Here is a 24,840-nt window from a genome sequence, read left to right as displayed (position 1 = left end):
AAATATAAATGTCAGCTGTACCACGTTACTTTAGTGAGCACAGAGGTCCGCGTACACACGGCCGAGTCTATGACACAAGCAACAGGGAACTAGGAACCATGAAAAAAAGGGAAGAAGAGTGACCTATTAACCATACCAAATTAGCAAGGCGCCACCGTGTGGCGAGATACCGTAATACCATAGTAATGACAATAGTAATGACTGTTCTGACTGCAGCCAGTTGTGGACACTGAGCAGCCTGCTAATATGTCTTATGCCCCAACAGGAAGAGAGAATGGGTCTAGAGATAAAAAGCAAATTTATTACAGTTCATTAGTAGTTTAAAAAGACTGAAAAAAATCACGCTTTAAAATTTTGTACTGGTGATTGGCGGTATGGTTGGTGCCATTTGATGTGTGGGTTGTGCTGATCATCAGCACACTGCAGTTGCAAGGTGGAACTTCTCAGACGTGGCGTTCACTGCTTAATTCACACATGATATTTCTCCCTGGCTAGCATATAAAAAAACACCATATGAGATATGCAAAAGCAAATTTAAAAGACGATCTAAAATAAAAACACGTGTTGTGTTGTTACGAAAGCTGGCATATTTATGTTACCATTGCTTTTGCAAATACATTCACATGCTCATTTTATTTTTCTCGAATGTACTTTGTTCAAAATGCATGAAATGAAATATATGCCAAGTTGTTCCTATATTCGTGCGGTAAAGGGAAATGTGTTCCGGGGACACATTTAGCGGTTACTCAGGAAGTGCAAACAATGCGGAAGTGTCTTTTTGTTATCATGAGCAGATCCCTGCACAGCTGAGGGAATACCTTGATATTTTGAACAAACAAGCAGACAGTTGTTTCATGGGACTAAGATGGATAGTAAATAGCAGCGGCTCTCTTATATCCACCACACCCTGCTCAGGTTTGTGTGTTTGTTGTCTTGGGAGTGAAGACATGCCCCAGCGTGTTAGTTTACAATTGGCTACCTTTACCTTCTGTAACATCATCTAATATTAACCACATCTCTCAGGCCTCTCTGTCGGCCTCCTCTGTTTGGAGGCAGCTGCTGTCTATCAGCTCTACTGCTCAGAGTCTCTTGTCCATTATGTGTCATCTACAGCTGAGGACATTGATTTTTGTAGCCTGGGTGTTGGGCTACATCGCCTTTCTGCTGTCCGTCCGGAGAATGTGGACGGGGAAGTACGTCCGCAGTCCGTTGGTCCGGTCTCTCTTTCTGAACATGGTGACTGAGAGCGAAGCACCTGCAGCTGAGGTATGAAATCTGAATAAAACTATACAGGTTAGACTTTAGAAAAAAGTCAATAGGTTTTGGTATGAAACTGTCTATGTGAGGTAAGTATTTTAAAAAAAAAAACGATGCAAGAAAGCATGACGATGCTGCCCCGACTTCACATTGTTATCTTAAATGTACACCAGGGCTATTCAATTAAAAATTCACTGGGGCCGGATTTTCAGACTAAGAACATGAGCTGGGCCGGACGTTTTTAGCAGACACTGAGCAAAGTTAACCATTTAAAATAAACATAAACAGATAAGATAACAAACACACTGGATGTTTATTAACGTACTGCCACATCCAACAGGACATAAACATAATAGAAGAGCAGTACTTAAACTAAACCTGTGCTGAAATACTGCTTCTTTAAATTTTACATTTCAAACACACAACTTCAACACATTTTGATAGGTAAATATAAGCACATGTTAAGGTGCATATGAACATAAAAAATAAGTGCAGATTAGAAACACCATCTTTTGTTTTGGTTACATCTGAAAGTGCATTAAAAAGTAACTTGCTTAACAGCAACTTTTCAGAACTTGAGACATTTTTCTTCTTTTGAAATAACAAAAAACAGAGTTTGTCCCTGTCCATATTTGGTCTCATCTGAGACAGTCGCATCTTCAGTGCATATAATCAAAAAAATAAACGGTAGGCACAGTGATAGTTACTATCCCTTTGGAACGAAATAAAGCTGACATCAAAGTGCATAATAAAGTGCAACTAAGTGAAATAACTGTCAAAACAAAATGTCTTTCTTAAATATTAAACTTATAATAAGTGAACAGAAAATAGTCACATAAATACATAAAACTACCTTTAGTGTCTGCTACAGCACGCTGCTTTGTTGCACTTACCATGTCTAGAAGACATCTGTGGCGAGAATGTTTGACGTGTCAGACCTGTTTGATAGCAGATGTCACACTCGTCTTAACTTTATCGTCCGTTAAAACTTCATCCACGACAGCCAACATGCAGTCCTTCACAGTTTCTGAGTCTGTGAACGGCCTCTTTTTCGTGACCCTTTCCTGAGCTGTGCAGGTCCGCTTCATTGTAGTACAGCTCCGGTTGTAAGATGCAGTCAAACTTTGAATTATAGCCGCTCTCTCATGACATCCCTCGGGAAAGTTTGTCCGAAACGCGGCATGTTTTTCAGTGTGGTGTCTTCGGACATGATAATCTTTCAGCACTGCAACGCACTCGTTGCAGAGTAAACGCATTGATTTGGCGTTCGGACTTGGTGGTAAATAAATAAATACTTGTCAGTCCACGCAGGATTAAACCGACGGTTTTCCTCGCCGATTTGTCGTTTCAGGATAGAAAAAGACATGCTACTATTTTCGCCTGTATAGAACTGCTAATGTTAACTTTTCAAACGCGTCTCCTCAACGCAAGGCATTGTGGGTTAGTTGCTAGGTTACGGTAAGTGTTGCATTCAATGTTCGCAATAATGTTGGAATTTTTGCAAGAACTTGTCAGTGTTACCAAAAGATGTTGTTCTGTTTTTCTCGGACCCAAGTCCCAGTCACTCGGCAGTTGCTTTCGGCCATCTCGAGGGTTGCTTTCGGGCCGCATGTGGCCCGCGGGCCGCTAGTTGAATAGGGCTGCTTTAGATGGTTGGAAAGGGGTCATTGGGGGGTGGGCCAGTTGTGAGGGGCGCACGGGCCGGATGTGGCCCGCGGGCCGCCAATTGAATAGGCCCGATGTACACACTTTTACCATCATGGCATTCACCGAGTGGCTGTTGTCATCCTCACGTTCTGGTTTTGCTTTTAAATGGTCAGATTCAACAATGTCATACAAACTAAATCCTAGTCATACTTAGCCTCAAGCATATAAGTTTAGATTAAATTAGATTTTTTTTTTTATTCATCGCATGCACATACAGTATGACAGTGAAATGCAGTGACTGTCCACCAGGCTTTATAAATACAAAATGTTAAAATAGGTAAAAATATAAAATACAGCATAAAAATACAAATAATACAAAAAATACATATGGGTTAAACTATAATATACAAGAAATACAAACCGGTAAAATTGACATATTTATGGTAGGTACACAGTGCAAGAAGTTTGAGAAGTGTTGATAGTGTCTGAAAGGAATTTTTACAGCAATTGAAAAACATAACAAAACAATAAATGGCAAACATAGCTGCTAATAGTGAAAAATTAAAGCAATAGCTAATTAGTAGATGGAAATTTTGTTTTTGCTATAAAGAAAAGGAAAGAGAAGCTCACAGAAAAGAGTTAGTTACAATAACCCTGATTTACATAATGCATCGTTAATCAAAGTTTCTTTTGAAAGTTTGAAATTAAGGTGAGAAGGAATGAAATAATTAAGATAGGACAAATTAGACCTAAAAATAAAGCAAAGCTCATGGCTACCTTTTTTTGTTAAAACGAGATTTTAATATATCCATAATATAATTGCTGACTGTAACACAGTGGTATCGGGTTTTTTTGCCAGTGGATAGACTAAGTGCTAAATTAAAAAGGACACATGATAGCAGACTACAGAGTTAAAAGGTAATTATACATATTTTAATCATTGTGTCATTCACTGAACGATTTTCGTTATTCTCATGCTCTGGTTCTGCTGTTAAATGATCTAATTTTAGATTGCCACACAGCCAAAGTACTAATCATAACTAGCCACAGGTACATATTTATTTGCATAATCATTCAGATCTGTGTCACGGAAAATGTTTTTTTTTTGTTTTGTTTTGCACTAAATATGTAATCCACCATGTTCATCAAAAAGGGTTCTTCACCATTGTACCTGCATTTGGGGAACAACACAGATACAGCAAGGCTGTTTTAGTAGTCGTTGGTACGACCTCCTATATGGTGATAAAGGAGGTGGTACCAACGACTACTAAAACAGTTCTGTACACGAAGTAGGATTCCGACTAGTTGCAGACAGTAATCTTTACACCGACTCATCAAATGCTGAGCTGAGATAAATTAGAACGAGAAAAGCACTCAAAGAGTGCAGTACTCCACCAAGGCTGCTCAGTCGTATGATTTCCGACAGATAAGTGCCAATAAGTCCACAGTGGTCGATTTGTAATAGGATCGCAATCATGTTATCATCAGCAGGCAGCTGCCATAGTGTTCACTTGTAGTCATAGTTACAATTACACCATGCCGCTATCTTGCAATGATACAGAAATCTTTAACAAATCCGTGGATCCAGACTATAAGCCGGATCACTACCAGATCTATTCAGGTGATCCTTGTGTCATTTCTGACCTTCCCTGAAAATTTCATCCAAATCCGTTATTCCGTTTTTGAGTAATGTTGCGCACAGATAAACAGACATATGACACACGTACGCCGATTGTTGCATAGCTCCGTCGCATTCCTTGGTGGAGTAATTAAAATAAGAGAATCATCAGAATCAGCTGTGAGTAAAAGATCCTTGGTTACTTCAATAAGGACAGTTTCAGTGCAGAAATGTCTCAGATATTGTATGAGGACTTTGAAGGCACTTGTTCTTAAACTTTTGCTAACATAGTCAGAGCTACATTTCTGATGAAAAAGTTGATGTACTGAGGGAAATGGGCTGAAATTACAGCACACGTATTATTTCTATCTGCTTTTAATACAGTCTAGTTGTAAAAATGTTGCCTAATACTGACATGAATACACTTGTCTTTGCTGTCCATTACAGATACGGATGTTTGATTTTTTTTTGTTGTTGTTAATTTTTTTTTTTTTTTGACAATTTAATTGGATGCATAGTGAATCATGAATCACACAAAAACTAATTTCTCATCAGCAGCCTCAGATACATTGTCATTTGTAGAACTGTTGTCATTATAACCATCTTTGTCACCTGGGCACAATTTAAAAAATGTTCTAAAAAATAAATTGTTCTCCACTGATCATTTAAGACAGGCCCTGGGTCCATGCTACTGTGACAATGAGCTGATTTAATAAAGGCTTTGTGCAACAGCCACTTCTTTAGTGGCCTTTGGTGGAGAAACTACACTAGTGTTCAAAAGTTTGGGGTCACTTAGAAATGTCCTTGTTTTTGAAAGAAAAGCAGTATTTATTCACTGAAGATAACATTAAATTAATCAGAAATACAGTCGAGATATTGTTAATGTGGTAAATGACTATTCTAGCTGGAAACGGCTGATTTTTAATGGAATATCTACGTAGAGGTACAGAGGAACATTTCCAGCAACCATCACTCCTGTGTTCTAATGCTACATTGTGTTCGCTAATGGTGTTGAAAGGCTAACTGATGATTAGAAAACCTTTGTGCAGTTATGGTAGCACATGAATAAAAGTGTGAGTTTTCATGGAAGACATGAAATTATCTGGTTGGCCCCAAACTTTTGTAAAGTCATCAGTATGTCATCAGGTTTCCTCAAAGTTTGTTTGACCTTTTTTCACCGCAATTTTTTGTGTGTTATTGCTGAACAAGTGCATCAATACAAATAAACTGTCTCTACTACAAGTTCATATTAGTGGTCTGACCAATTTAACAACAAACGACATCGATAGGTTGGATCCTTGCTGAAGCCATGAGGACAGAAGGTATTGAGAATGTCAAGATCAATCTGTATAACTTCGTAAATTTGTTCTTCTGCCTTCCTTTTTGTTTAGTGGTACCGGTGCACCCCTGACCTGCTGGGAGACTCTCTGCGACCTCTGTTTGTCCAGAGCCACCTGGACTCAAGCACCAAGGCTTTTCTAAAGAGGAGCGCGGAGAAGTCCAGTTGGCTGTTCACTCAGCTCTATCACTCTTTTGTATCAACTGTACTCAGTCCTCTGGTGTCACGTACCTCTATCAACGGGTGAGTGTTACACACTGATATCTGTTTCAGTTTTAGTCCGTCTTCCTCTGACTTGCTGCCTGTCTCAGGTTTCTCGGTCGGGGATCTATGTTTGTGTTCTCTGCGGACCAGTTCCAGCGACTGCTCCAGATCAGCCCGGACTGGAAGGCTGAGAGACTCCTGGACCTGGGAGCTGGGGATGGGAGTGTCACAGAGATGATGGGAGCACATTTCAGGGAGATCTATGCAACTGAGGTTTCATTGCCCATGAGGTGGCATCTACAGAGGAGGAATTACAAGTGAGTAGGCCTCTTAGCTTCCCCCTGTTTATTGAACAAAAGTCCCTTTTTGACATGCACCCCGTTCTGTAAACCTGATGCTAATTTAAATTCGGCTTCATGTCTGAATGCTCGCCCTGATCTTGATTGCCAGTGTGACTGTCATAGTTGCACCGGCAATCTTACTGGGCCAGGCCTAGTAACATTTCCATATCACTTTCAACGTGGCACAGTTCTGAACTAAATTGTCACCTTAACGAATAGCAACAGTATTTCGAGTTGTATCAAGTGATTAAGGGAAGGATTTTTCCACAGTACAGCATCAATATTTATCCAAAAACAGAGAGAGAGAGTTTGGGTGCCAAAATGACAACACAACTTTCCTCACTCTTTTTGCTGTAAAATTTCAAATCTATTTTGTGCCCAGAATTTGTGACATCTTTTCAATACACGTGAAGGCTGGAGTCCACAGTGTGCACTTTTTAAAAAATATAAATGAAGCTATTCAACTTAGACTTGTGAGAATTTTCAAAAACTACTTGGTACAAGACTGTCTATGAGGGAAGTAAAAAATGATGGTGATGCTGCTCTGACTTCACATTGCTATTTTAATTCCATTTACATTGTACATATGTTCTCATCAGGGGCCGCTACAGTAGTTCGGTGGTTAGCACTTTCGAATTGCAGCTAGAAGATCCCTGGTTCACGTCCTGACCTTCCCGGGATCCTTCTGCATGGAGTTTGCATGTTCTCCCTGTGCATGCGTGGGTTTTCTCCAGGTTCTCCGGCTTCCTCCCACAGTCCAAAAACATGCTGAGTTTAACTGGTGATTCCAAATTGTCTGCAGGTGTGAATGTCAGTGTGCTTTTTTGTCTCTATATGTAGCCCTGTGACAGACTGGTGACCTGTCCAGGGTGTCCCCTGCCTTCACCCTAAGTCAGCTGGGATAGACTCCAGCCCCCCCAAGACCTTAATGAGGAATCAGTGGTGTATAGATAATGGATGGGTGGATGGATATGTTCTCATCATGGAATTCACTGAGTGACTTTTGTCATTCTCATGCTCTGGGCCTGCTGTCAAATGATCATATTCAACAGTGGAACAAAAACAAAATCCAATTTGTCATTAGTCCTGTGTATGTCTTCATCAAGATCTGTGTCAAAGAAAAATGCTTTTCTGGCCTAATCATGCAACCCAGGAGCTGTGGCATCATGTCACTGTGAAAATAAGCTAATAAGAACAACGTGCATTATTTTGGCTGTGTTTACTATACAGTGAGACAACAGTGCTATCATGAGATTAAAATAAAAAACAAAAGAAGACATTGCACACTATCACTTTTTTTCTGTGAAGAAAAGCTTGCATCATATACATAGGTTGCTGCCAAACGTGTATATTGTACTTGGTATACAATCGGGCTGCAGCTATTGGTTATTTTAGTAATCGAGTATTCTATCAGTTACTCTGGCGATTAATTGAGTAATCAGATTCCGCGCTTGGCATGGGCGTGACAGCATCAAAAGCGGAAATGAGTGCATTGTGCAACAGAAACAACTGTTCTGGTGGAACATGGGCGGACATACGCGCTGTATTGTGCATATATAGTATTGTACAGGCGTATTGTACACATATAGTACATTACAGGGGTATTGTAAATGTGTAGTATAATACAGCATTATTCAACCAAAACTCTAAGCCATGGAAACATACACGTATTTAGCTGATGATGCAGAAATCACTTAAATGTGTTTTTATGTTTGGTCCGTTTAAACTGCTGGTACTGCAGCTGATAGAACACAATTAAGAAAACAGATCAGTTTATTAGTATTTATTACAGAGAATATTCAATCATTAATATTAGTTTCACTTTGACTTGACCACAGATTAAGTGATTTCCTTCATTATGAGATGGTGTCAGACCTACAAGCAATTCAGTACTATATCATGTTAGAAAATATGAAGTTTGATAGTTTTATTGTGCAGCTATCTGTTAGAAATAATCAGCTGCATTGATCAGTAAAATAAATACATTACGCACGTTTAACAGTTTTCTACCAGCATTCCTGCCTTACATCATTTCCAGTCACAGCACTTTTTACCGTCATAAAGTTTTATGTTCCTCATTGTTCTCTATTAAAACAATCTGTTGACCGAAGCAGCTGAACACGATTATTTTATATTGTGTGGAAAACAAGTCAAATGATGCGTTAAATGCTCCTGTTTGTGTGGACGAGTTTGAAGCAGAAAGTCTGAGTTACAAAGAAAGTTGAAAACCACCTTCGTGGTACCTGTTATCTCTGACTGGGGCTTTAGTTTTTGTCAAACTGACGTAAACAAAGAAAGCATGGATACGTTAAACTCCTTCGTAGTTCAGCCTCTGATCTTATATATTCCGTAAACACTAGAAGCTGCACCAGTTAATATAGAGGCATCCCGTCAAATCTAAAATCCCCTCAAAATTTATTGATTATACATCTAGGTCCGTATTGGATGAAGTCTGGATCCGGACTCAGGCTGTGGTCCTCCAGTTAGTGACCTGGGGTCTAGTATGTAGTAGCTTGAACAAAGCCTCAACTCAGAGTTTTGCCGCAAGGCATTTTAGCAATCGAATTACTCGAGGAATAGTTTCAGCTCTAATATACAAAAGCATAAAAAAAACTTTTGATAACATTTTGATCCAAATAGTTCAAGAAGGAGTTGAGTGATTACCTGAAGAAAATGAACGAAGCATATATACAGAAAAGCAGGGCCACCATAGAGCAGGCATTACCAACAACTACGAAAAAGGTTGTGTTTGACAAGTATGATTCAAACCAGTTGACAGTCTTGATACTGATCCATTAAATGGAGAGCTGCAATCAGTTGGAATAAAATTAAACAATCTCCATCTGTGAGTAAAAGATCATTGGTTGGTTCAGTAAACACAGGTTTAGTGCAGCAAGGGAAAAGGATGTTTCTGTTGTCTGAATGTTCATAAAAGACACTGACTTTGAAGCCACTTGTTCTCACAGTCAAAGCATTGGTTCTTAAGAATTAGCTTTGGGTAATGTACCTGTTTTTTATCCAACCATTATCAGCAGCCAGTCTTTCTTTGTGCGGTTATGATTTGAATACTGTTTATTTTTGGAGAATTTATGCTGGCCAAATGTTTTTTTACCTTTTGAAAATAAGTTATGCCCATATGAAAGTCCGCTTTGCTCACCTCTAGTGATTAACTCCATATGCCTCTCCTTTTGTGCACACCTGTTCTCAGATTGCTTGGTATAGATGAGTGGCAGCAGACCGGTTTCCAGTATGATGTTATCAGCTGTCTGAACCTGCTGGACCGCTGCAATGATCCTCTGCATCTCCTGCAGGACATCAGGCAGATGCTAGTTCCTAAGACAGGAAGACTCATCCTGGCTGCTGTGCTCCCCTTCCAGCCATATGTGGAAATTGGTCAGTTGGAAATCAGTGCTTCATATGCTAACAGGACATCGACACATTACATTCTGTAATTTAATATGCAATCTAAATCCTGTCACGCTGTATGTTTTCTCAGGAGGGAGATGGGAACGTCCCAAAGAACACCTAAAAATTAAAGGAAAGACATGGGAGGAGCAAGTCACCAACCTGTCCAATGAGGTTTTCCGACGGGCAGGGTTTGAGGTGGAAGCTGTGACCCGATTGCCATATCTCTGTGAAGGGGACATGTATAGTGATTACTATGTTCTCGATGATGCAGTTTTTGTTCTTAAGGCCTCGGATGGTACTAAAGAGTCTGCTCACTGAATGCTAGATGCATTGGGGAAATGCTGGAGATCGTTATTTTGTTAACTTTATCTCCGTGAGGTGGATTTTTGTGCAATTTTCATACACTTCATTCATAAAACACAGTATTTGACTTGTTAGAAATGGTGAGTCAGGTGTGAAGCTCAGGTACTGTAGTTCCCACGTTTACCAACCATCTTGTATGACAGTGATACCTCTACTAAGCAAAAAAATAAATAAATGACAGCCAGTTAGCCTATATGGAAATGCCACTGAAGATCAAATCTCATACATATCATCATGCTGTAGGTGTTTGTTCTGTAAAGTCTGTTATCTGTGTCTACTGTTAGTATTTCATCATTCTGTGATAATAATGGTAAGAATCATGGTTGGATCTTTGTTGAATTTCTGTATTAATTTTTCAGGGTCTGATGCAGAGGACCAGTATGTACACACACTTGATGGGACCAACTTGTACGGGGTTCTTTGTAGGTTACTGCTAATACTTTTGTCATTAGCGATGACAAAAGTAATGTGAGGACATCTTAATGCAAGTCCACGTAGCTTAGTTTAAACATAACTACTACTGTGACCACAAGTGGGTACTTGCAGAATTTACACCTACATTAATTAGGTTTGGCCACTAGGGGACAGCACAGTAAGCTAGAAATATAATGCATACTGTATTATCAAGCTTTAACATTGCTGTGATAAACTTAATAGTGGCATGTTTACAGAAAAAAACATGTTAACTTTGTCCCTCTGCTGCTTCAGGTGAAAGCTGGTCACTGCTGCTGAAATTTATGCTTGTGAGAGTCAAAGTCAAATAAGGATCCATAATTGACTTAAAAGTCACTATTGAGCTTCCCCGTTGGTTCATCATTTAGATTGACCAATTCTAAATTATATGCAATCATTTGAACTGTTGTTAATTTCAAATGCTAATTAGTACAGCGTTAATGCTTACAAATAAGTCTATGCGTAGCATGAATGGAAAACCCAGCCTTGAAGTAACCATACTGACTTATGGCAGTCCCACAGCAATATCTAATTTGTCTTATATTGAATTAAGGAAGGGTGTGTTTTATTGGTTTGAATTTGTAAGAGAAAGATGGATTATTTCTTTTAAAAGTTACATGGGCTTTGATCAGTGTTGTGTGCTTCGGATGATTGTGCACAATGGACTATTCATGTGCCACAAATGATGCAATGTTTGTAAGAGTATTATATGGGTTCTGGAATAAAAAGGATCCATTTGTGTGCTGTTCTTGGCTCTCATTAACAACAGACCTTACAGCAGCACTTCCCAACTTTTTATATCTGACGCACACCCACAGACCTGTGAGATGGACTCAAGAACCCCATTGTCAGCACGAATTCTCATGTTCAGATGTGTTTATTAGAACTTGTTCTAAATTATATCGTATTATCATTTAATTATGCATAAGTGGATATTAAAATAACATTAAGTTTAACTGTTAATGTTTCTATCAGTTTTAGTCTGAGATATGTATTCATTAAGGTAGAAATTTTAACATTATTCATTTATTTCAGGTTTGAAGTGTTTCCACTCTATCTACCCTGTTGTTCAACGGTTCCAGCTGCTAGTCACACATTTAGACAGGTAACATTCACTTTTTCACAATTACTGTTTATCTGATTTATCAGAATGGTAGATCGATAGATAGATCGATAGAACAGCTAAAGTCAAAAATCATTCTGTTATTGTAGACTATATATAAAACTATATTCAGTATATTTACATGTATTATTCACAAATGTATTACTGTCTTGCTTGATGTAACAGACACAGGGCAAAACCCTTTTTCGTACTGAACAACACTGTAGCTAACCACCGAAGTAGTTACGTTTGCACTCGTTAATATAGGGGCACCATCCTCAGTTTGTCTGAGGAAATTATTATTAATTCATTAATATCTGAAAGTCTAGAATTCTGATTAAATTGACCTCAGTTCCACACAAAGAAATGCACGAGACCGTGAATTGGTCTAAATGAAAAATGTATTATCTATTCTACTAAGACAATACAGGTGAAATATATAGTGAAAAATGTTTGTGTGTGTGTGTGTGTGTGTGTGCGTGTGCGTGTGTGTGTGTTGAATCAGATTAACATATTAAAGGAAGAGAATTATGGTGAAGGAGGAGAGTTAGCGGACGATCTAACACAATGAATCTGTAATCTGGGTTACGATCGATACGCTTAAGAGTGATTAATTTTAACTATCATCGAGTTATTATACATCAACCCAAATCAGGAACAGATAGAGATTAGCGTTTTCCTGCGTTTGTGTAGCGCTGTTCAGGATGGAGCCTCCGTTTTGGCTGGAACGCAATGGAAGGCCGGAAACGTCCTCACGAGGCGCCCAAGCTCTCTGTCTCAGAGCGTCGTGTGGTCGCTAGGCAACGAGTTCTGCCGTCGGAGTGTCTGGGGTCTGCCAGCAGACGTCTGGTGTAGGCACCCAGGTGAAGCGTCACACCGCCGGTATTCAGTGCGCTGTCTTTGCGTCTTCAGGGTTGAGGAAAAGTAACGGTGGCTCTCGTTCCGTTTTCAGTTGGCGTTAGCCAAGTAATATAAAAAAGATGGTGAAGACTGAGAGCGGAGACGCGGTGAAATTTAGAAAAAGGAAAAAAAAGATTTCTATAATTTTTTTAAAATTGAAAAGCAGATTAAAACATATAAGCTCAGGCTTGTAATGAAGGTGAGCAGTGTCTAAATATGTCGCAAAAATAAAAAGGCAACAAGAATGAGCTAAAGAAAAGAACGCCGAGACAAAGTAAAATTTCAGAGGGCGAAAAAAAGTGAAGAAACGATACGTGGCTAGACAAGAAAAGGACGGAGAGCTGTGGTGTAAGGATGTGCGTTCAGGACGACAGGAAGACGCTAAGAGCACAGAAGAGAAGAGAGGCAGTGTTGGGTTTATATCGTGGAAGATAGCTTTGGGCGTGGAAAGAAATTTCCCGCGACTTTTGGTAATCTGATTACTCTCTCTTTGTTCTCAGATGGAGGGAAAACGGCATTTGTTAAACCGCATTAAAACGTATATTATACGCGCAAACACGATCTGTCCGTCTCTCACCATGATCCATCAATAGTACACTACAAAAAAAAATCAAGATTATACATTTTAACAAATAAGTGAGTTACCTTCTACATGCAAACTATATATCAAATGTGCTTTAGATATTAAAAATATATGTTATTGTGACGATATGTTACATTCCATGTGTACGGTTATGAATAATACCAACTTCACATTTTACACTCTTAATCGATGATGATACAATGATTATTATGGAATTTGTCCCGACATCGTCGCGTCCTCCGTTGTAGGTGACACTGTGGGTCCATGCAAGAAATGTGATTATTTCATTAAAATCTTAACTTTGTCCCCATATCACCTACAGATGTGAATTTTGGATAGATAAGTCCTTTATTTCTCCCCACGCCAGGGGGAATTCACATTGTTACAGCAGCTTATGTAGCAACAGACGTAGTAATAGAAATAAAATAATAATACAATAGTAGTAATACTATTTACAATATGTACAGGGATGAGAAATGAGAATGAAATAGTACAGTATTGACACACTGTAAACAACACAATATAAAATGGCTTGAAAAGATAAGTTTAAAAAGTGCAAAGATGTAGCAGTGCAAGAATGTCTGTGCAAATTTTATGGTTTGGGGTGATAATGATATGAGTCAGTTTATGTTACCATCAGCCAGTAATGCTGATGTTGTAAAGTCTTATAGCAGATGGGATGAAGGACCATGGTCTTCATCAGATGAGAAGTGAGGGCCACAGGTCTGAAGTGGTTAGGCTCCCTGGGGTTCCTGTTCTTAGAGACAGGAACCAAGCAGGAAGTCTTCCATAACACAGGAACCCTCTCCAGACTCAGGCTCAGTTTAAAGGTGTGCAGGAACACCTGACAGAGCTGGTCTACACAGTCTCTAAGGAGTCTGGAGCTGATTCCATCAGGACCCTACGGCCTTTCTGGTCTTGATCTTTTTTAGCTCACTTCTCACCTGATCAGCTGTTATGGAGAGGCAGGGGGTGGTGGAGGAGGGTGGCAGGGAGAGGGGTGATGGTAGTGGAGGGGGGTGAGATGAGGAGGAGTGATGGGGCTGTATGTGGAGGCCGGAGGTGGTGGAGGACGGGGAGAGGAGGAGAGGTGCTGGTGGTGGTAGAGAGCTGAGGTGTGAAGAAGGAGCTGGCTGGTCGGTGCTTTGATGAGAGGGGGGAGGAGTGGGAGCAGAGTTAAATCTGTTAAAGAACAGATTCAGCTCATTAGTCCACTCCTGGCCTCCTGCTGCAGTTCCCCTCTCATGGCCTCTGCTGTAACCACAGATGGATCTCAAGTCTCTCCAGACCTCCCTTGTGTTATTGTCCTGCAGGTGAGATTCCATCTTGGTCCTGTAGCTGGCCTTGGATATATACTGTGATTTTGGTATGCACGAAAACATAAAACAGATATCAGAAAACAGTTATTAAGTCCATGTATGTTTCAGTGTAAAAATGTGAGTCTCAAACTAGGCTCTTCTCAGCTATGTGGCAAAAGTTTTTTGGCTTGTCTTATCAGATGTCCTCCTTGCAGAGGAGGTTGGGGTGCTTACATTCCTAAGAAAAATAATAATAATAATTCCGAATTTAAAAACTTCATGTAAACATGGCCACTGTGTCTTTTGTGTTCCTCCAAAGTGTTAATGTCCTGTATGAAGCTTCATCCCTCCGCAGGAGGTCTGTGATTCACACTTACGCATCAAAAGAAACAAATATTGCAAGTTTGCTCCAGAGGACTGTCGATGGTGAGGGGTAATCACAGCGGTCCTGCTGTAATTCACCTCTGACACTAATGGAGATTCTTTCCTGGGAATGAGAAGGTTTCTGTTCTGTGTAGCGTGCAAGATGGCAGCTTTATGTGGGCTCTAGGTCCACAACCTAAACAAAAAGGATTTGTTGTCTGGTTTGGCCTCTCCCTTGGCTCCAAAGAAAGCCAAGCCGTGTCCGCTACAACACATACGTGAGATCTGATCACAACCAAAGTCATTACATGATTTTGTCCTCTTTCAGAACCTTTTTTTTCTTTTGATCAGACCTTTTTAAATGATTGGTCCCAATCTGATTGCTGCAATCGGGTTAGATCACAGTTGAGACCCTGTTCCCTGATACAGTGCTTCTACATGTGGTGTCAAAGATTGTTTGTTTGTTTTTTACTGCTGAGAGGGATCTCCTGGTGCATTTCCCTGTGCAATCTTTTCTGGCACCTTGGAATGGAGTTACAGGAGTGCCACAATAAAATATAAACAAATCAATAAGGAAATAAATGTGTAAATATAAAGAGAAATAAATAAACAAGGAAATAAATGTGTAAATATAAAGAGAAATAAATAAATAAATAAATAAATATATCTGTTAAAAAATAAGGAAACAAATGTGTACATTTTTCCAATCTACACTGCAGGAATATGTAATACAACATGTGAATCAGTCACTAAACAATGTTGACTAGAGAGTAGATTTACTGTTTTCTCCAGTTTAACTTCAGAGACTCAGCAGATATTCAGGACTACTGACAACACAAAACCTTAATCTTACTGTTGTAATCACATTTAGGTTTACTAAATGCGACATTAATGTGAACCAGCGTCTCCACTGACAGTTTTATTAGCTAAATGTATGTTAGCTGTAAACAGGCTACGACTGAGCAGTTAGCTTGGCTAGTATCGCTAATTAACATTAAAGCTAATATTTACTGGATGCTAACTCTCTTCTCTGGTCAACACACACACAAATAAACTCCATCGACATCTGAAGTGTATAGTACACATTATATCTGAAACTACAGGTATATATAAAGTGCATTAAAACCGTCACCAATAAGAAAATAAACATTAACTTACTGAACTATCAGAGTCCTTTCAATGGCTGCTGGTAGAATCAGCCGAAGCACCATGGTGACTTCACTTCACTTTAGCTGTGCTAGGAGCTGGCGTCAGGAAGCAATCCTGTTATCAGGTATTGACTACTCAGCCTGGACAGAAAGCCCCATGCAGAGCCATTTGATTGACAGCTCAGTCCATCAAGTAAAAGCAAAGGCAAAATGGAACAGGCAATGACAAAAGGAAAAGACAATGACAAAATGGAAAAATGAAAGGAAAAAAGAGAAAAGGGAAAAGCAAAGGCAAAAATTACCTTTTTATTTATTTATATATTTATTCTTTTATTTATTCCTCTTTATATTTACACATTTATTTCCTTATTTTTTTAACAGATTTATTTATTTATTTATCTTTATATTTACACATTTATTTATTTCCTCATTTTTTAAAAAATAGATTTATATTTTATTGTAGCACTCCTGTGACTCCATACCTTTGGAGGTAGCGTTCGACCGACATAATTTATGCAGATTAAGAATCTCTGTGTTCTGATTGGCTGAGCCGACGAACGTTTCCCTGCTTTGCATTGGATTCGGTTGGCTGGGACACGTCCCCAAGCCACGTCGCGCTTTACTCGCCATTTTGGCATCCTGTGAACCCAAAACCACTCTGTTCTAGAGTCACGGTGTCATTCAGTACCGCTAGGTTGTTAATTAATCGTTAGCCGCGAAGAACTGAGTTCTTTGTTGAGTCTGAAATCGGTTTGCTGCTCCTGGCGCTCCCCCAAACATGAACATTTTCAGGCTAACCGGCGATCTGTCCCACCTAGCAGCCATCATCATCCTGCTGCTAAAAATATGGAAAACCAGGTCCTGTGCCGGTGAGTAGTCAAATTTCTCCACTTACAGGTGGAACGAACTTGTCTTGCACAGAATGTATCCTGTCAAGTAAACGTGAAGTCTAACCGGGTGAAGCAGCTCACTGTGGAACTTCTTCTATACTTGGAGCTCATTAGCCAGTTTTCGGCTAACGTTAGCTAGCTGGCTAACGGTGTCCATACCACTGGTGTCATCAAATAATGACGGCCGCTCCTGACACTGGCACTGTGAACAACACATGGCTACCTGGGACGTGAAACTTGTTAAATGCTGGTGTGGGTCACAGGTAGCTCTTAGTAGCAGCCGTCATTCTAGCTAGCCTTGACAGTGCATTGGGCCCCACACTATCGTTAGGTAGGGGACTAGAGGGCCAAAGCATTTGTTAGTTTAGCTTGAAGGGCTTCGTAATTTCACTGTCGATGATGCTAAGCTGTTTTCACTCTACCCAACTGCTGTTTTTATGTATTACTCCACATTAGTCTAGTCTGACCTCTCTGACGTGGCAGCAGAGTACTGTTAAGTTGACAGATGCAAAGACTGACTGCCTAGCAGGGCTGCAATGGAAAAGGTACTTGTTGCATGCTGTGTAATCATGATGAAGCGTTGTGTTTTCCTGTTTTCCCAGGGATCAAAGGCTACAGTGGTATCTGTAAGACAGCAAGACACCTGATTTATATCATCACTGCTATGTGCAGGAGATTAAACCGTTCCAATAGCTCTGAATGCAAATCAGCCTCGTTTAAACTCCAGTGGTCGGAACAGTCATGCACTTGCCTGTTAGTTGTTTGTACCAGAATTACTTGTGTATTAAAATTAACAGCACTAGGTTGTGCTTCTCCCATAATTAAAGACCTGATCACTATTCATAGCCCGCTCCTAGTTTGATAGTGGGTGTGACTGATCGTTCATGTTGGCACTTGCCAAACACCAGATAAACAGAAAGGTTTGCTGCAAATGCAGGTGAGAATGAAGACTGTGGAGCTGCTCTGAGCACAAATGATTAAACCAACAGTCCCAGCTGGTCATTGTAGGGCACAGTTACAATGTCACTTTGTAGCACCAAAGCAACATTGTAACTTATACAATTACACGCCAATGAAGCACAGTTGGAGCTACAACAGTTAATTGATTAGTTTTCAAAAATTCAATTGATTGCTAGCTATTTTGAAAATTAGATTGTGTAGAGATTTTGTTTTTAAGGAAAAAACAAAAAAATTCTGATTCCAAGTTCTTCAATAACCCTGACTATTTTCTGGATTCTTTCCTCCTTTATGACAGCAAACAGAATATATTTGGGTTGTGGATAGAACAAGACATTTTAGGTCATCTTGGCCTTTGGGAAACACATTTTCCACCAATTGCCAAACAACTAAGCAACTATTTGAGAAAATAATCGGCAGATTTTTCACCAGTGAAAATAATTGTTAGTTGCAGGCTTAACTACAATAATAACAAAAAGACTTCATCTTGATGGTGTTTCATATGAATTCACTGTAAGCAGACTGACTGCTGGTAGTAAATATTGCTGAACAAATGAGGTTATTAGAAATTAGTAGAGAGCTGTGGCTCATTGTGTGAGGTCTGTGGTTTACTGTGGGTGACTGTGGCTGTTTGCTTGTAAAATGTGATTTTTTTTTTTTTGGAGTTGGACCAATTTATGTTATTACACTAATATGAGATATAACTGTGCCTGTAAATGTAAGCAAATTCAAAAAAAAAAACTCAGATTGTCCTCTGGATAATGGTGCATTCTGTGAAGTGTGCATTTAAATGTTTGCATGCTCTCTGTTGGCTTCTGGCAGGTATTTCTGGGAAGAGTCAGGTCCTGTTTGCCTTGGTGTTCACAACTCGCTACCTGGACTTGCTCACGTCCTTCATATCTCTCTACAATACCACCATGAAGGTAAAACCCCCACATGTGCTCCTTATCCTCGCATCCTGTAGCGTTTTTCCCATGCACTAAACGTACAGTGTTGAGGCATAACTAACACATCAAGCCGACACGCCTGTGTTTGCTAAGTGATCAGACTGAGCAGCAAAATGCAACTGGTTTCAGTTTGTTGTCACTGTTGCATGACTGGAATCACATCAAGGTAGTACGTACTGAGAACCTTCATGTTTTGTATTTGTCCTTCAGATCATCTACATTGGATGTGCGTACGCCACTGTGTACCTGATCTACATGAAGTTTAAGGCGACTTATGATGGGAACCACGACACGTTCAGAGTGGAGTTTCTCGTTGTACCTGTTGGTGGCCTGGCATTCCTGGTTAATCATGATTTCTCTCCTCTGGAGGTAAGAAATTCAAACACACTCCCATCTGTAAAAAATGGTTATCTGTAATGCAAGTTTATCGAACACAAGTTAAGCCGTCAGACATACAAGACAGTTGTCACAGGTCAGCATAAACAACCATGACCACATAACTGACAAAAGATTATACGTCTGCTACTGTTCTTCTTTCTTTCTTTGGGCATTGACGTGTATGGTCTCAGTTTTATAAACTCACCATCTTCCCACAGTGAATAGGCCCTAACTGACTTTGGACAACCTCCACATTTGCTTTGCTCCGTTATTGTCAGCAGGCCCAGCTAATGCATACCCTATGTTGTTCTTAATGATTTTTTGCACTTGGCATTTCATGTCTTACTGGTGACATGTTGACATACACAGAAAAAGCCTCCAAGCCTGAAACTGGAGCTTTGACCAGTTTCAGTGGTCCAGTCTATCCAAAGCCATCTTAGCAGGATTGCTCAACAGGATTCTTATTTGGTTGTTTTTCAGCAGATGATGATAAAAACCTTCACTGGTCTCTCAAACAACTTTTCAAATATGTGACTTCAGTCATGTTTTTATGAAAATGCATGTCACTGCTGACACCCTGTCCTCCTTTCTCTGGGCCTCAGATTCTCTGGACTTTTTCAATCTACTTGGAGTCAGTGGCCATTTTGCCCCAGCTCTTTATGATCAGCAAGACAGGAGAGGCTGAGACCATCACCACCCACTACCTGTTCTTCCTGGGACTCTACAGAGCTCTCTACCTCATCAACTGGATATGGAGGTTCTACTTTGAGGGATTCTTTGACATGATTGCCATCGTTGCTGGAGTAGTGCAGACAATCCTTTACTGCGATTTCTTCTATTTGTATGTAACAAAAGGTGAGCACTGCTGCTTTTTTATTTCAGTTTTTTTTTTTACAGCAGTTATAATTATGTCTTTTTCTTTAATCTGTCACTTTGGGCATACAGACAACAACCAATGGAATAGCAATTTTGAGGTCATAATACCAGCTTTTACTGCAGGAGAACTGCAGAAGAACTCTGACTTTTAAGAATGGGAATAGTTAAATTGTAATTATGCCACTGCATACATGCACACTGATAGCTGCAGACACTAGTGACAGATGTTGTTAGTGTATTACTTTCTAGTTTGCTTGGACTTCACTCATGGGAGATTGATCATGTACAGTAGGTAACAACGTAATTTCCAGTAACACAATTTGTTGCCTTTATCAATTGATATCCATGTTACTGTACTAATGTGCAGGCAATTACAGTCTTTATTATAGACAGTTCAGTAATATGCCTTTTGTTGAACAGCAGGCAGACTTCATCAGAGGACAAAAACAGAGACAACATAAGCATTATAGCTGAGATTTAAAAGTGAACTAAGAGTTTAACATGTAATTTTGTCTCTAGTTGAGTGAGTCCATCCTCTCTTTACTTTGGATTTCCACATCCAGTGGACATGTTTGACTACATTTTTATTTATCTATTTATTTGCAGACCCAGAAGCTCACTTTATTTGAAATAATTTAAAGATTTTCTAACATACCAAAACTGTATGAGTTTGTATAAAATGATGCACAGCACTTTAAATTCTATGCATATTTCCATTGCCTGTTATGAACATTTTGCTCCATTAATGTGCTGACAATGAAGTGTTGACATAAATGGAATTTGAAACTTTGTATAGTCAGATTTCAATGGAGTCCCCAGAAAGTCACAGAGGGAAAAGTCTTAGTGATAAGATAAGATAATCCTTTATTGCTCCCCACACCAGGGGAAATTTCACAGCAGCATTAAACCTATGCATAATAATAATAATTCAGTTCAATTTTATTTATATAGTGCCGATTACAGTTCAAATTATCTCTAGACGCTTTACAGAACCCATACGTCTGAACCCCAGAGCAAGCCCTAAGGCAACAGTACACTTGTTGTACTAAGTACAAGCTAACACTGAAACTGATTCATAAGTTTACTGTTCTAGTGTAAGACTCTGGCATTAAATATACTACAAAAATAACTGGTAGTAAAATTCAAACAGTGCAGTGTTTCTGCTAGGATTTTTTTTCAGCAGCGGCGGCAGGTTCTCCAGGGAGCCGTGGTGGCATAAACAAATGACACTTGACCGCAGATTTTACATTTACAACTTATTAATTGAATGGCCTGTTGAAAATAGCTTTTTAATGGCTGTGTAAAAATGAAAAATAAAATAAGTAAAACTATTCTACTGAAAATGCAGTCAGCAGTTACATCATCATATATAGATATTAGCTTAATGCTATCAATTAGTTTACTCATGTTAGCAACACTGAGTTGGCACCGGGCCATCAATATTTTTGCGAATGTCTATTTAATTTGTAAAATCTATTATGAGTTATTGTGAGCTAATAATTTTTCTCCGGTAAGTCGTCGTATTTTCCAAGACAACACTCCTCTGACTCCCTGACCTGGTGCCTGGGTGCTTGACGTGACCATAGACTGTACTGTCTTTATTATATAGTCTATGGACGTGACACGCTGTCACGAGTAATTAATGTCATATTGACCCGACGTATCAAAAAGTAGCTACTGAGCAAGATAGTTACCTGAAGTTACCTTGGTACTCGCAAGTACCCAACACAGTGCAGGACTCTGCTGTGAGGGTGGAGACATGCGGCGGTGGTATTTGTGACAATTAAGAAAAAAATTTTTTGAAGGGGCGGCTAGGATTTAGGAATGGCGCCCCGCCGCTCCTAAATGAATGTAGAGGAAAGACTGCAGTGTGTAGATGAGCATATCAAGTATAGTAAAGGTGATGCAGAGTAGATTGGTGGAAATGGGCAGCTGGAAGCAGTGGGCTGGAGGAAAATCAGCAGCAGCATCCCACAGTGGACACGATGGAGACGAAGCCAGTTGGTGGGACAGCAACCACAGACCAGAAGCATCCAGCTCCGGGACCAGGGACACAGAGAAGGATACAGACGGAAACAGAGTGAATGCAAGGCAATAATGTTAGATATAGTAAATACATAGATAATTAGTGAAGGGCTCAGTGCATCAAGAAATTTCCCCCAGCACCTCAGGCCTATAACAGCATAACTAGGGGCATAACTAAGGGACATCAAAGAAGAAGTCAGTTGTGCCCCGTACATGCAGTCTCCAATTCTACTTTTCGAAATTCTGGGAACAAGAAGTAAGCCTGCAGTCTGAGTTAATAATACTACTGCTACTAATAATAATAATACATACAAGGATGAAAAATTAAAATGATTGTACTTGCGTTACCTCACAGTAGCTTTTGCATTCTCTCTGACCCATAAAAAAAAATCTGAGAGGTATTGTGATACGATATTATGCAATTCTTGTGCACAATCAGCAGCCTTAAGCACACAATTGGTGTAGTGTTGATAACACATCAATTATTGAAGAAAAGTAGGCTCAAATTGTAGAAACATTAGACACATCCATAGCACCATAGATTGTATCACAAATGCAGCTGAAGTCCAAGCAGCTACCACATACATGTCACAGTTCTGCAGGTTTGCGTTCTGCTTCTTCAACATCCATTCATTATCTGTCCCTCTTAATCTTCATTAGGGTTGTGGCTATCTGTGTAACAGTCTGCTGTGTTTAATATCACTGTTTCTCATCTTCTTTCAGTACTGAAAGGAAAGAAGCTGAGTCTGCCTGCTTAAGTGCCAAAGAGGAGTGTTTTGGCAGACTCAAAACAGGGGATCGGAGGGGAGGAGGAGCGGCAGCAGACACCTCTGACAGCCCTCCACCCCCAACCTCCACCTCCGCCCCCTCCTCTTCCCCTCCCATCAGTGTAAGATGCCTGAGACAGAGAGCAAGCAGGAGCAAAATGGGAACACCTGCAGAGGCCGATCCATGGTCTTGGGATTTCTGTTTGATGCATCTTGCCTTAATTTTTTTATTACTCTGTATAAAGGAAGACAAAAAGCGAGAAAGGTTTTCTACATAAAAATGTGTACTCTGAAGATTCGACACATTGGTGAATAAGATCTGAAGATGTAATATAGCCTATGATTTGACATTGTATGATACCGAAGCGGACTTTTCGTGGTGGGATATTATTGAGCGTTTGTAATAGTATTTGCAATCAAAATAAATGTGCATTCTTTTTCCTTGACTAAATTGGGGGAGGAATTTGTTGAACCCTCCATAAAGCTGATGGGCAAACCGCTCATTTTTTGCTCTTCTGTTTTGACCAGTATGCATTCCCATTTGAAAAGGCTGTCTGTCAAAGTTTTCCATGCCCTTTGGTAGAATATAAGTCTAATATAGGTGCCATAATTTAACTTTTTTAATTTTTTTCAAACAGGTCTGTATCTTCTGAGTTCTACTTTTGTTCAGATGCCATCAAAATTGATGAATATGGGTTGCGTATTAGACAAAATGCTTATTAGGAATAAACACAGAATGAAAGCAAAGGGTTTAAAGGAAACTAGTTAACTTTTCTCACTGTAAATACATTTGAATACAACAGTCATTATCCAGCAAGTATCACCTGTAATTACACATTATCGCCCAACCTGTTCATTTCAGATGGCTTCCTTTTAAGTGTTTGAGATGCATAAACACTCTGGTAATGTGCTGTATGTTAAGTCTCACTACAGGTTTTCTTTCTTTAGGTGCAGATGTATTTATTTTTTATCTTCTTGCTGGTTTCCCATAAACAGAGTCCATAGAATTGTCTACCTGTTGTGCATAATTTTAGCCTTAAAAAGGAGTTTCCATGTTGGACTCGGAGAGCCTCAGTACTGCAAACATTGCATCAGTTTCACATATCTGCTTCTGTTTTGCTTTTCATGCTTATCATTTCAAGCTTCCCTCTTTCATATCTCACCAGAGCTCTCGCATGATGTTGCCATCGCAAATAAAAACTTTATGGGAAACTGTTGTCTCAATACTGTGGTTCAAATGAAGTCAAAGGTGCACTCTAATAACACTGTCAGACTCACGATGGATAGGCTTCTGAAACATTTTTTTGCCAGCATTACCAAGAATGTAACCTTACTGCTACAGGGGACTTGTAAGCTCATTTTACGATTTCCACATATCTTCTAGTTCGTCCCACCACCTGCAAAACATGTCAGCTTGTAAAACAGTCCAAGTGCTAACTGTCCATTAATCTGAACCTTCTCTTAAAACAGTCCCAGGTTTCAGCTGGAATGGACATTTCTATGAGGCTTTTAAAACGAATACACAAACAAAAAATCACATTTTGCAGTAATACAGTATGAAACCCTTACTTTAAATGAAATTCTACATTCAGCTGAAAAAGAAAACGATATTCCCTTCTTGAGTCGTCAGTTCCTCACACAGCTTTAACCTCTGCACCATACAGCATTGTGAAGTCAGAGATCCAGCGTTAATGCAGCTAATATTTTTTTCAATTAATAATATATTATTTAGTCTAAAATGCCAATCAGACATTTTCAGGACCCGAAGTGACCCTCAAACTAATTTCCAGCTTGGATTATGAATTTAAAATCAAAAGATGCACCTGAGATACAAAGAAAATTGTCACATCTGACAAAGTAAAATGTGAGTAAGTCTGGGAAGTGAAAATCCAATCCTTGACGTTTCTTAAATGTTTACATGGTAGTGCTGATGACAACCGAGTTTACAGTCTGTGAACAGGAATATGCTGCTGACA

At 39.5% G+C, this 24,840-nt stretch overlaps 2 protein-coding genes across 3 annotated transcripts; both read left to right on the top strand.

The window, feature by feature from the left end:
- Positions 1–759: 759 nt before the first annotated feature.
- On the top strand, positions 760–11,369 carry mettl9 (methyltransferase like 9). Of its 2 annotated transcripts, XM_023284271.3 has the most exons (6): positions 760–915; positions 1,114–1,266; positions 5,914–6,104; positions 6,173–6,382; positions 9,615–9,799; positions 9,903–11,369. In XM_023284271.3, exons 2-6 carry the CDS (start codon positions 1,180–1,182, stop codon positions 10,130–10,132), a joined length of 903 nt encoding a protein of 300 aa, XP_023140039.1. In that variant the 5' UTR covers positions 760–915; positions 1,114–1,179; the 3' UTR covers positions 10,133–11,369. The 2 variants fall into 2 exon arrangements, with proteins under 2 accessions (XP_023140039.1, XP_023140038.1); XM_023284270.3 differs by having other exon boundaries at positions 760–1,266.
- Positions 11,370–16,624: 5,255 nt separating this feature from the next.
- kdelr2b (KDEL endoplasmic reticulum protein retention receptor 2b) lies at positions 16,625–24,076 on the top strand. Its single transcript, XM_023284268.3, has 5 exons — positions 16,625–16,893; positions 18,694–18,794; positions 19,029–19,187; positions 19,799–20,051; positions 22,821–24,076. The coding sequence occupies exons 1-5, from the start codon at positions 16,803–16,805 to the stop codon at positions 22,853–22,855; spliced, it is 639 nt and encodes a 212-aa protein (XP_023140036.1). The 5' UTR covers positions 16,625–16,802; the 3' UTR covers positions 22,856–24,076.
- Positions 24,077–24,840: the final 764 nt, after the last annotated feature.

This window comes from Amphiprion ocellaris, chromosome 18 (assembly GCF_022539595.1).
Source record: "Amphiprion ocellaris isolate individual 3 ecotype Okinawa chromosome 18, ASM2253959v1, whole genome shotgun sequence".
Taxonomy (NCBI): domain Eukaryota; kingdom Metazoa; phylum Chordata; class Actinopteri; family Pomacentridae; genus Amphiprion; species Amphiprion ocellaris.
This window is presented reverse-complemented; position numbering and strand designations above follow the sequence as displayed.

Coding starts and splice junctions, on each gene's coding strand:
- mettl9 (XM_023284270.3), top strand. CDS start 1,099: ATGTGTCATCTACAGCTGAGGACATTGATTTTTGTAGCCTGGGTGTTG. Junction 6,105..6,172: donor TCACGTACCTCTATCAACGG/GTGAGTGTTACA, acceptor TGCCTGTCTCAG/GTTTCTCGGTCGGGGATCTA. Junction 9,800..9,902: donor CCAGCCATATGTGGAAATTG/GTCAGTTGGAAA, acceptor ATGTTTTCTCAG/GAGGGAGATGGGAACGTCCC.
- kdelr2b (XM_023284268.3), top strand. CDS start 16,803: ATGAACATTTTCAGGCTAACCGGCGATCTGTCCCACCTAGCAGCCATC. Junction 16,894..18,693: donor GAAAACCAGGTCCTGTGCCG/GTGAGTAGTCAA, acceptor GGCTTCTGGCAG/GTATTTCTGGGAAGAGTCAG. Junction 20,052..22,820: donor CTATTTGTATGTAACAAAAG/GTGAGCACTGCT, acceptor ATCTTCTTTCAG/TACTGAAAGGAAAGAAGCTG.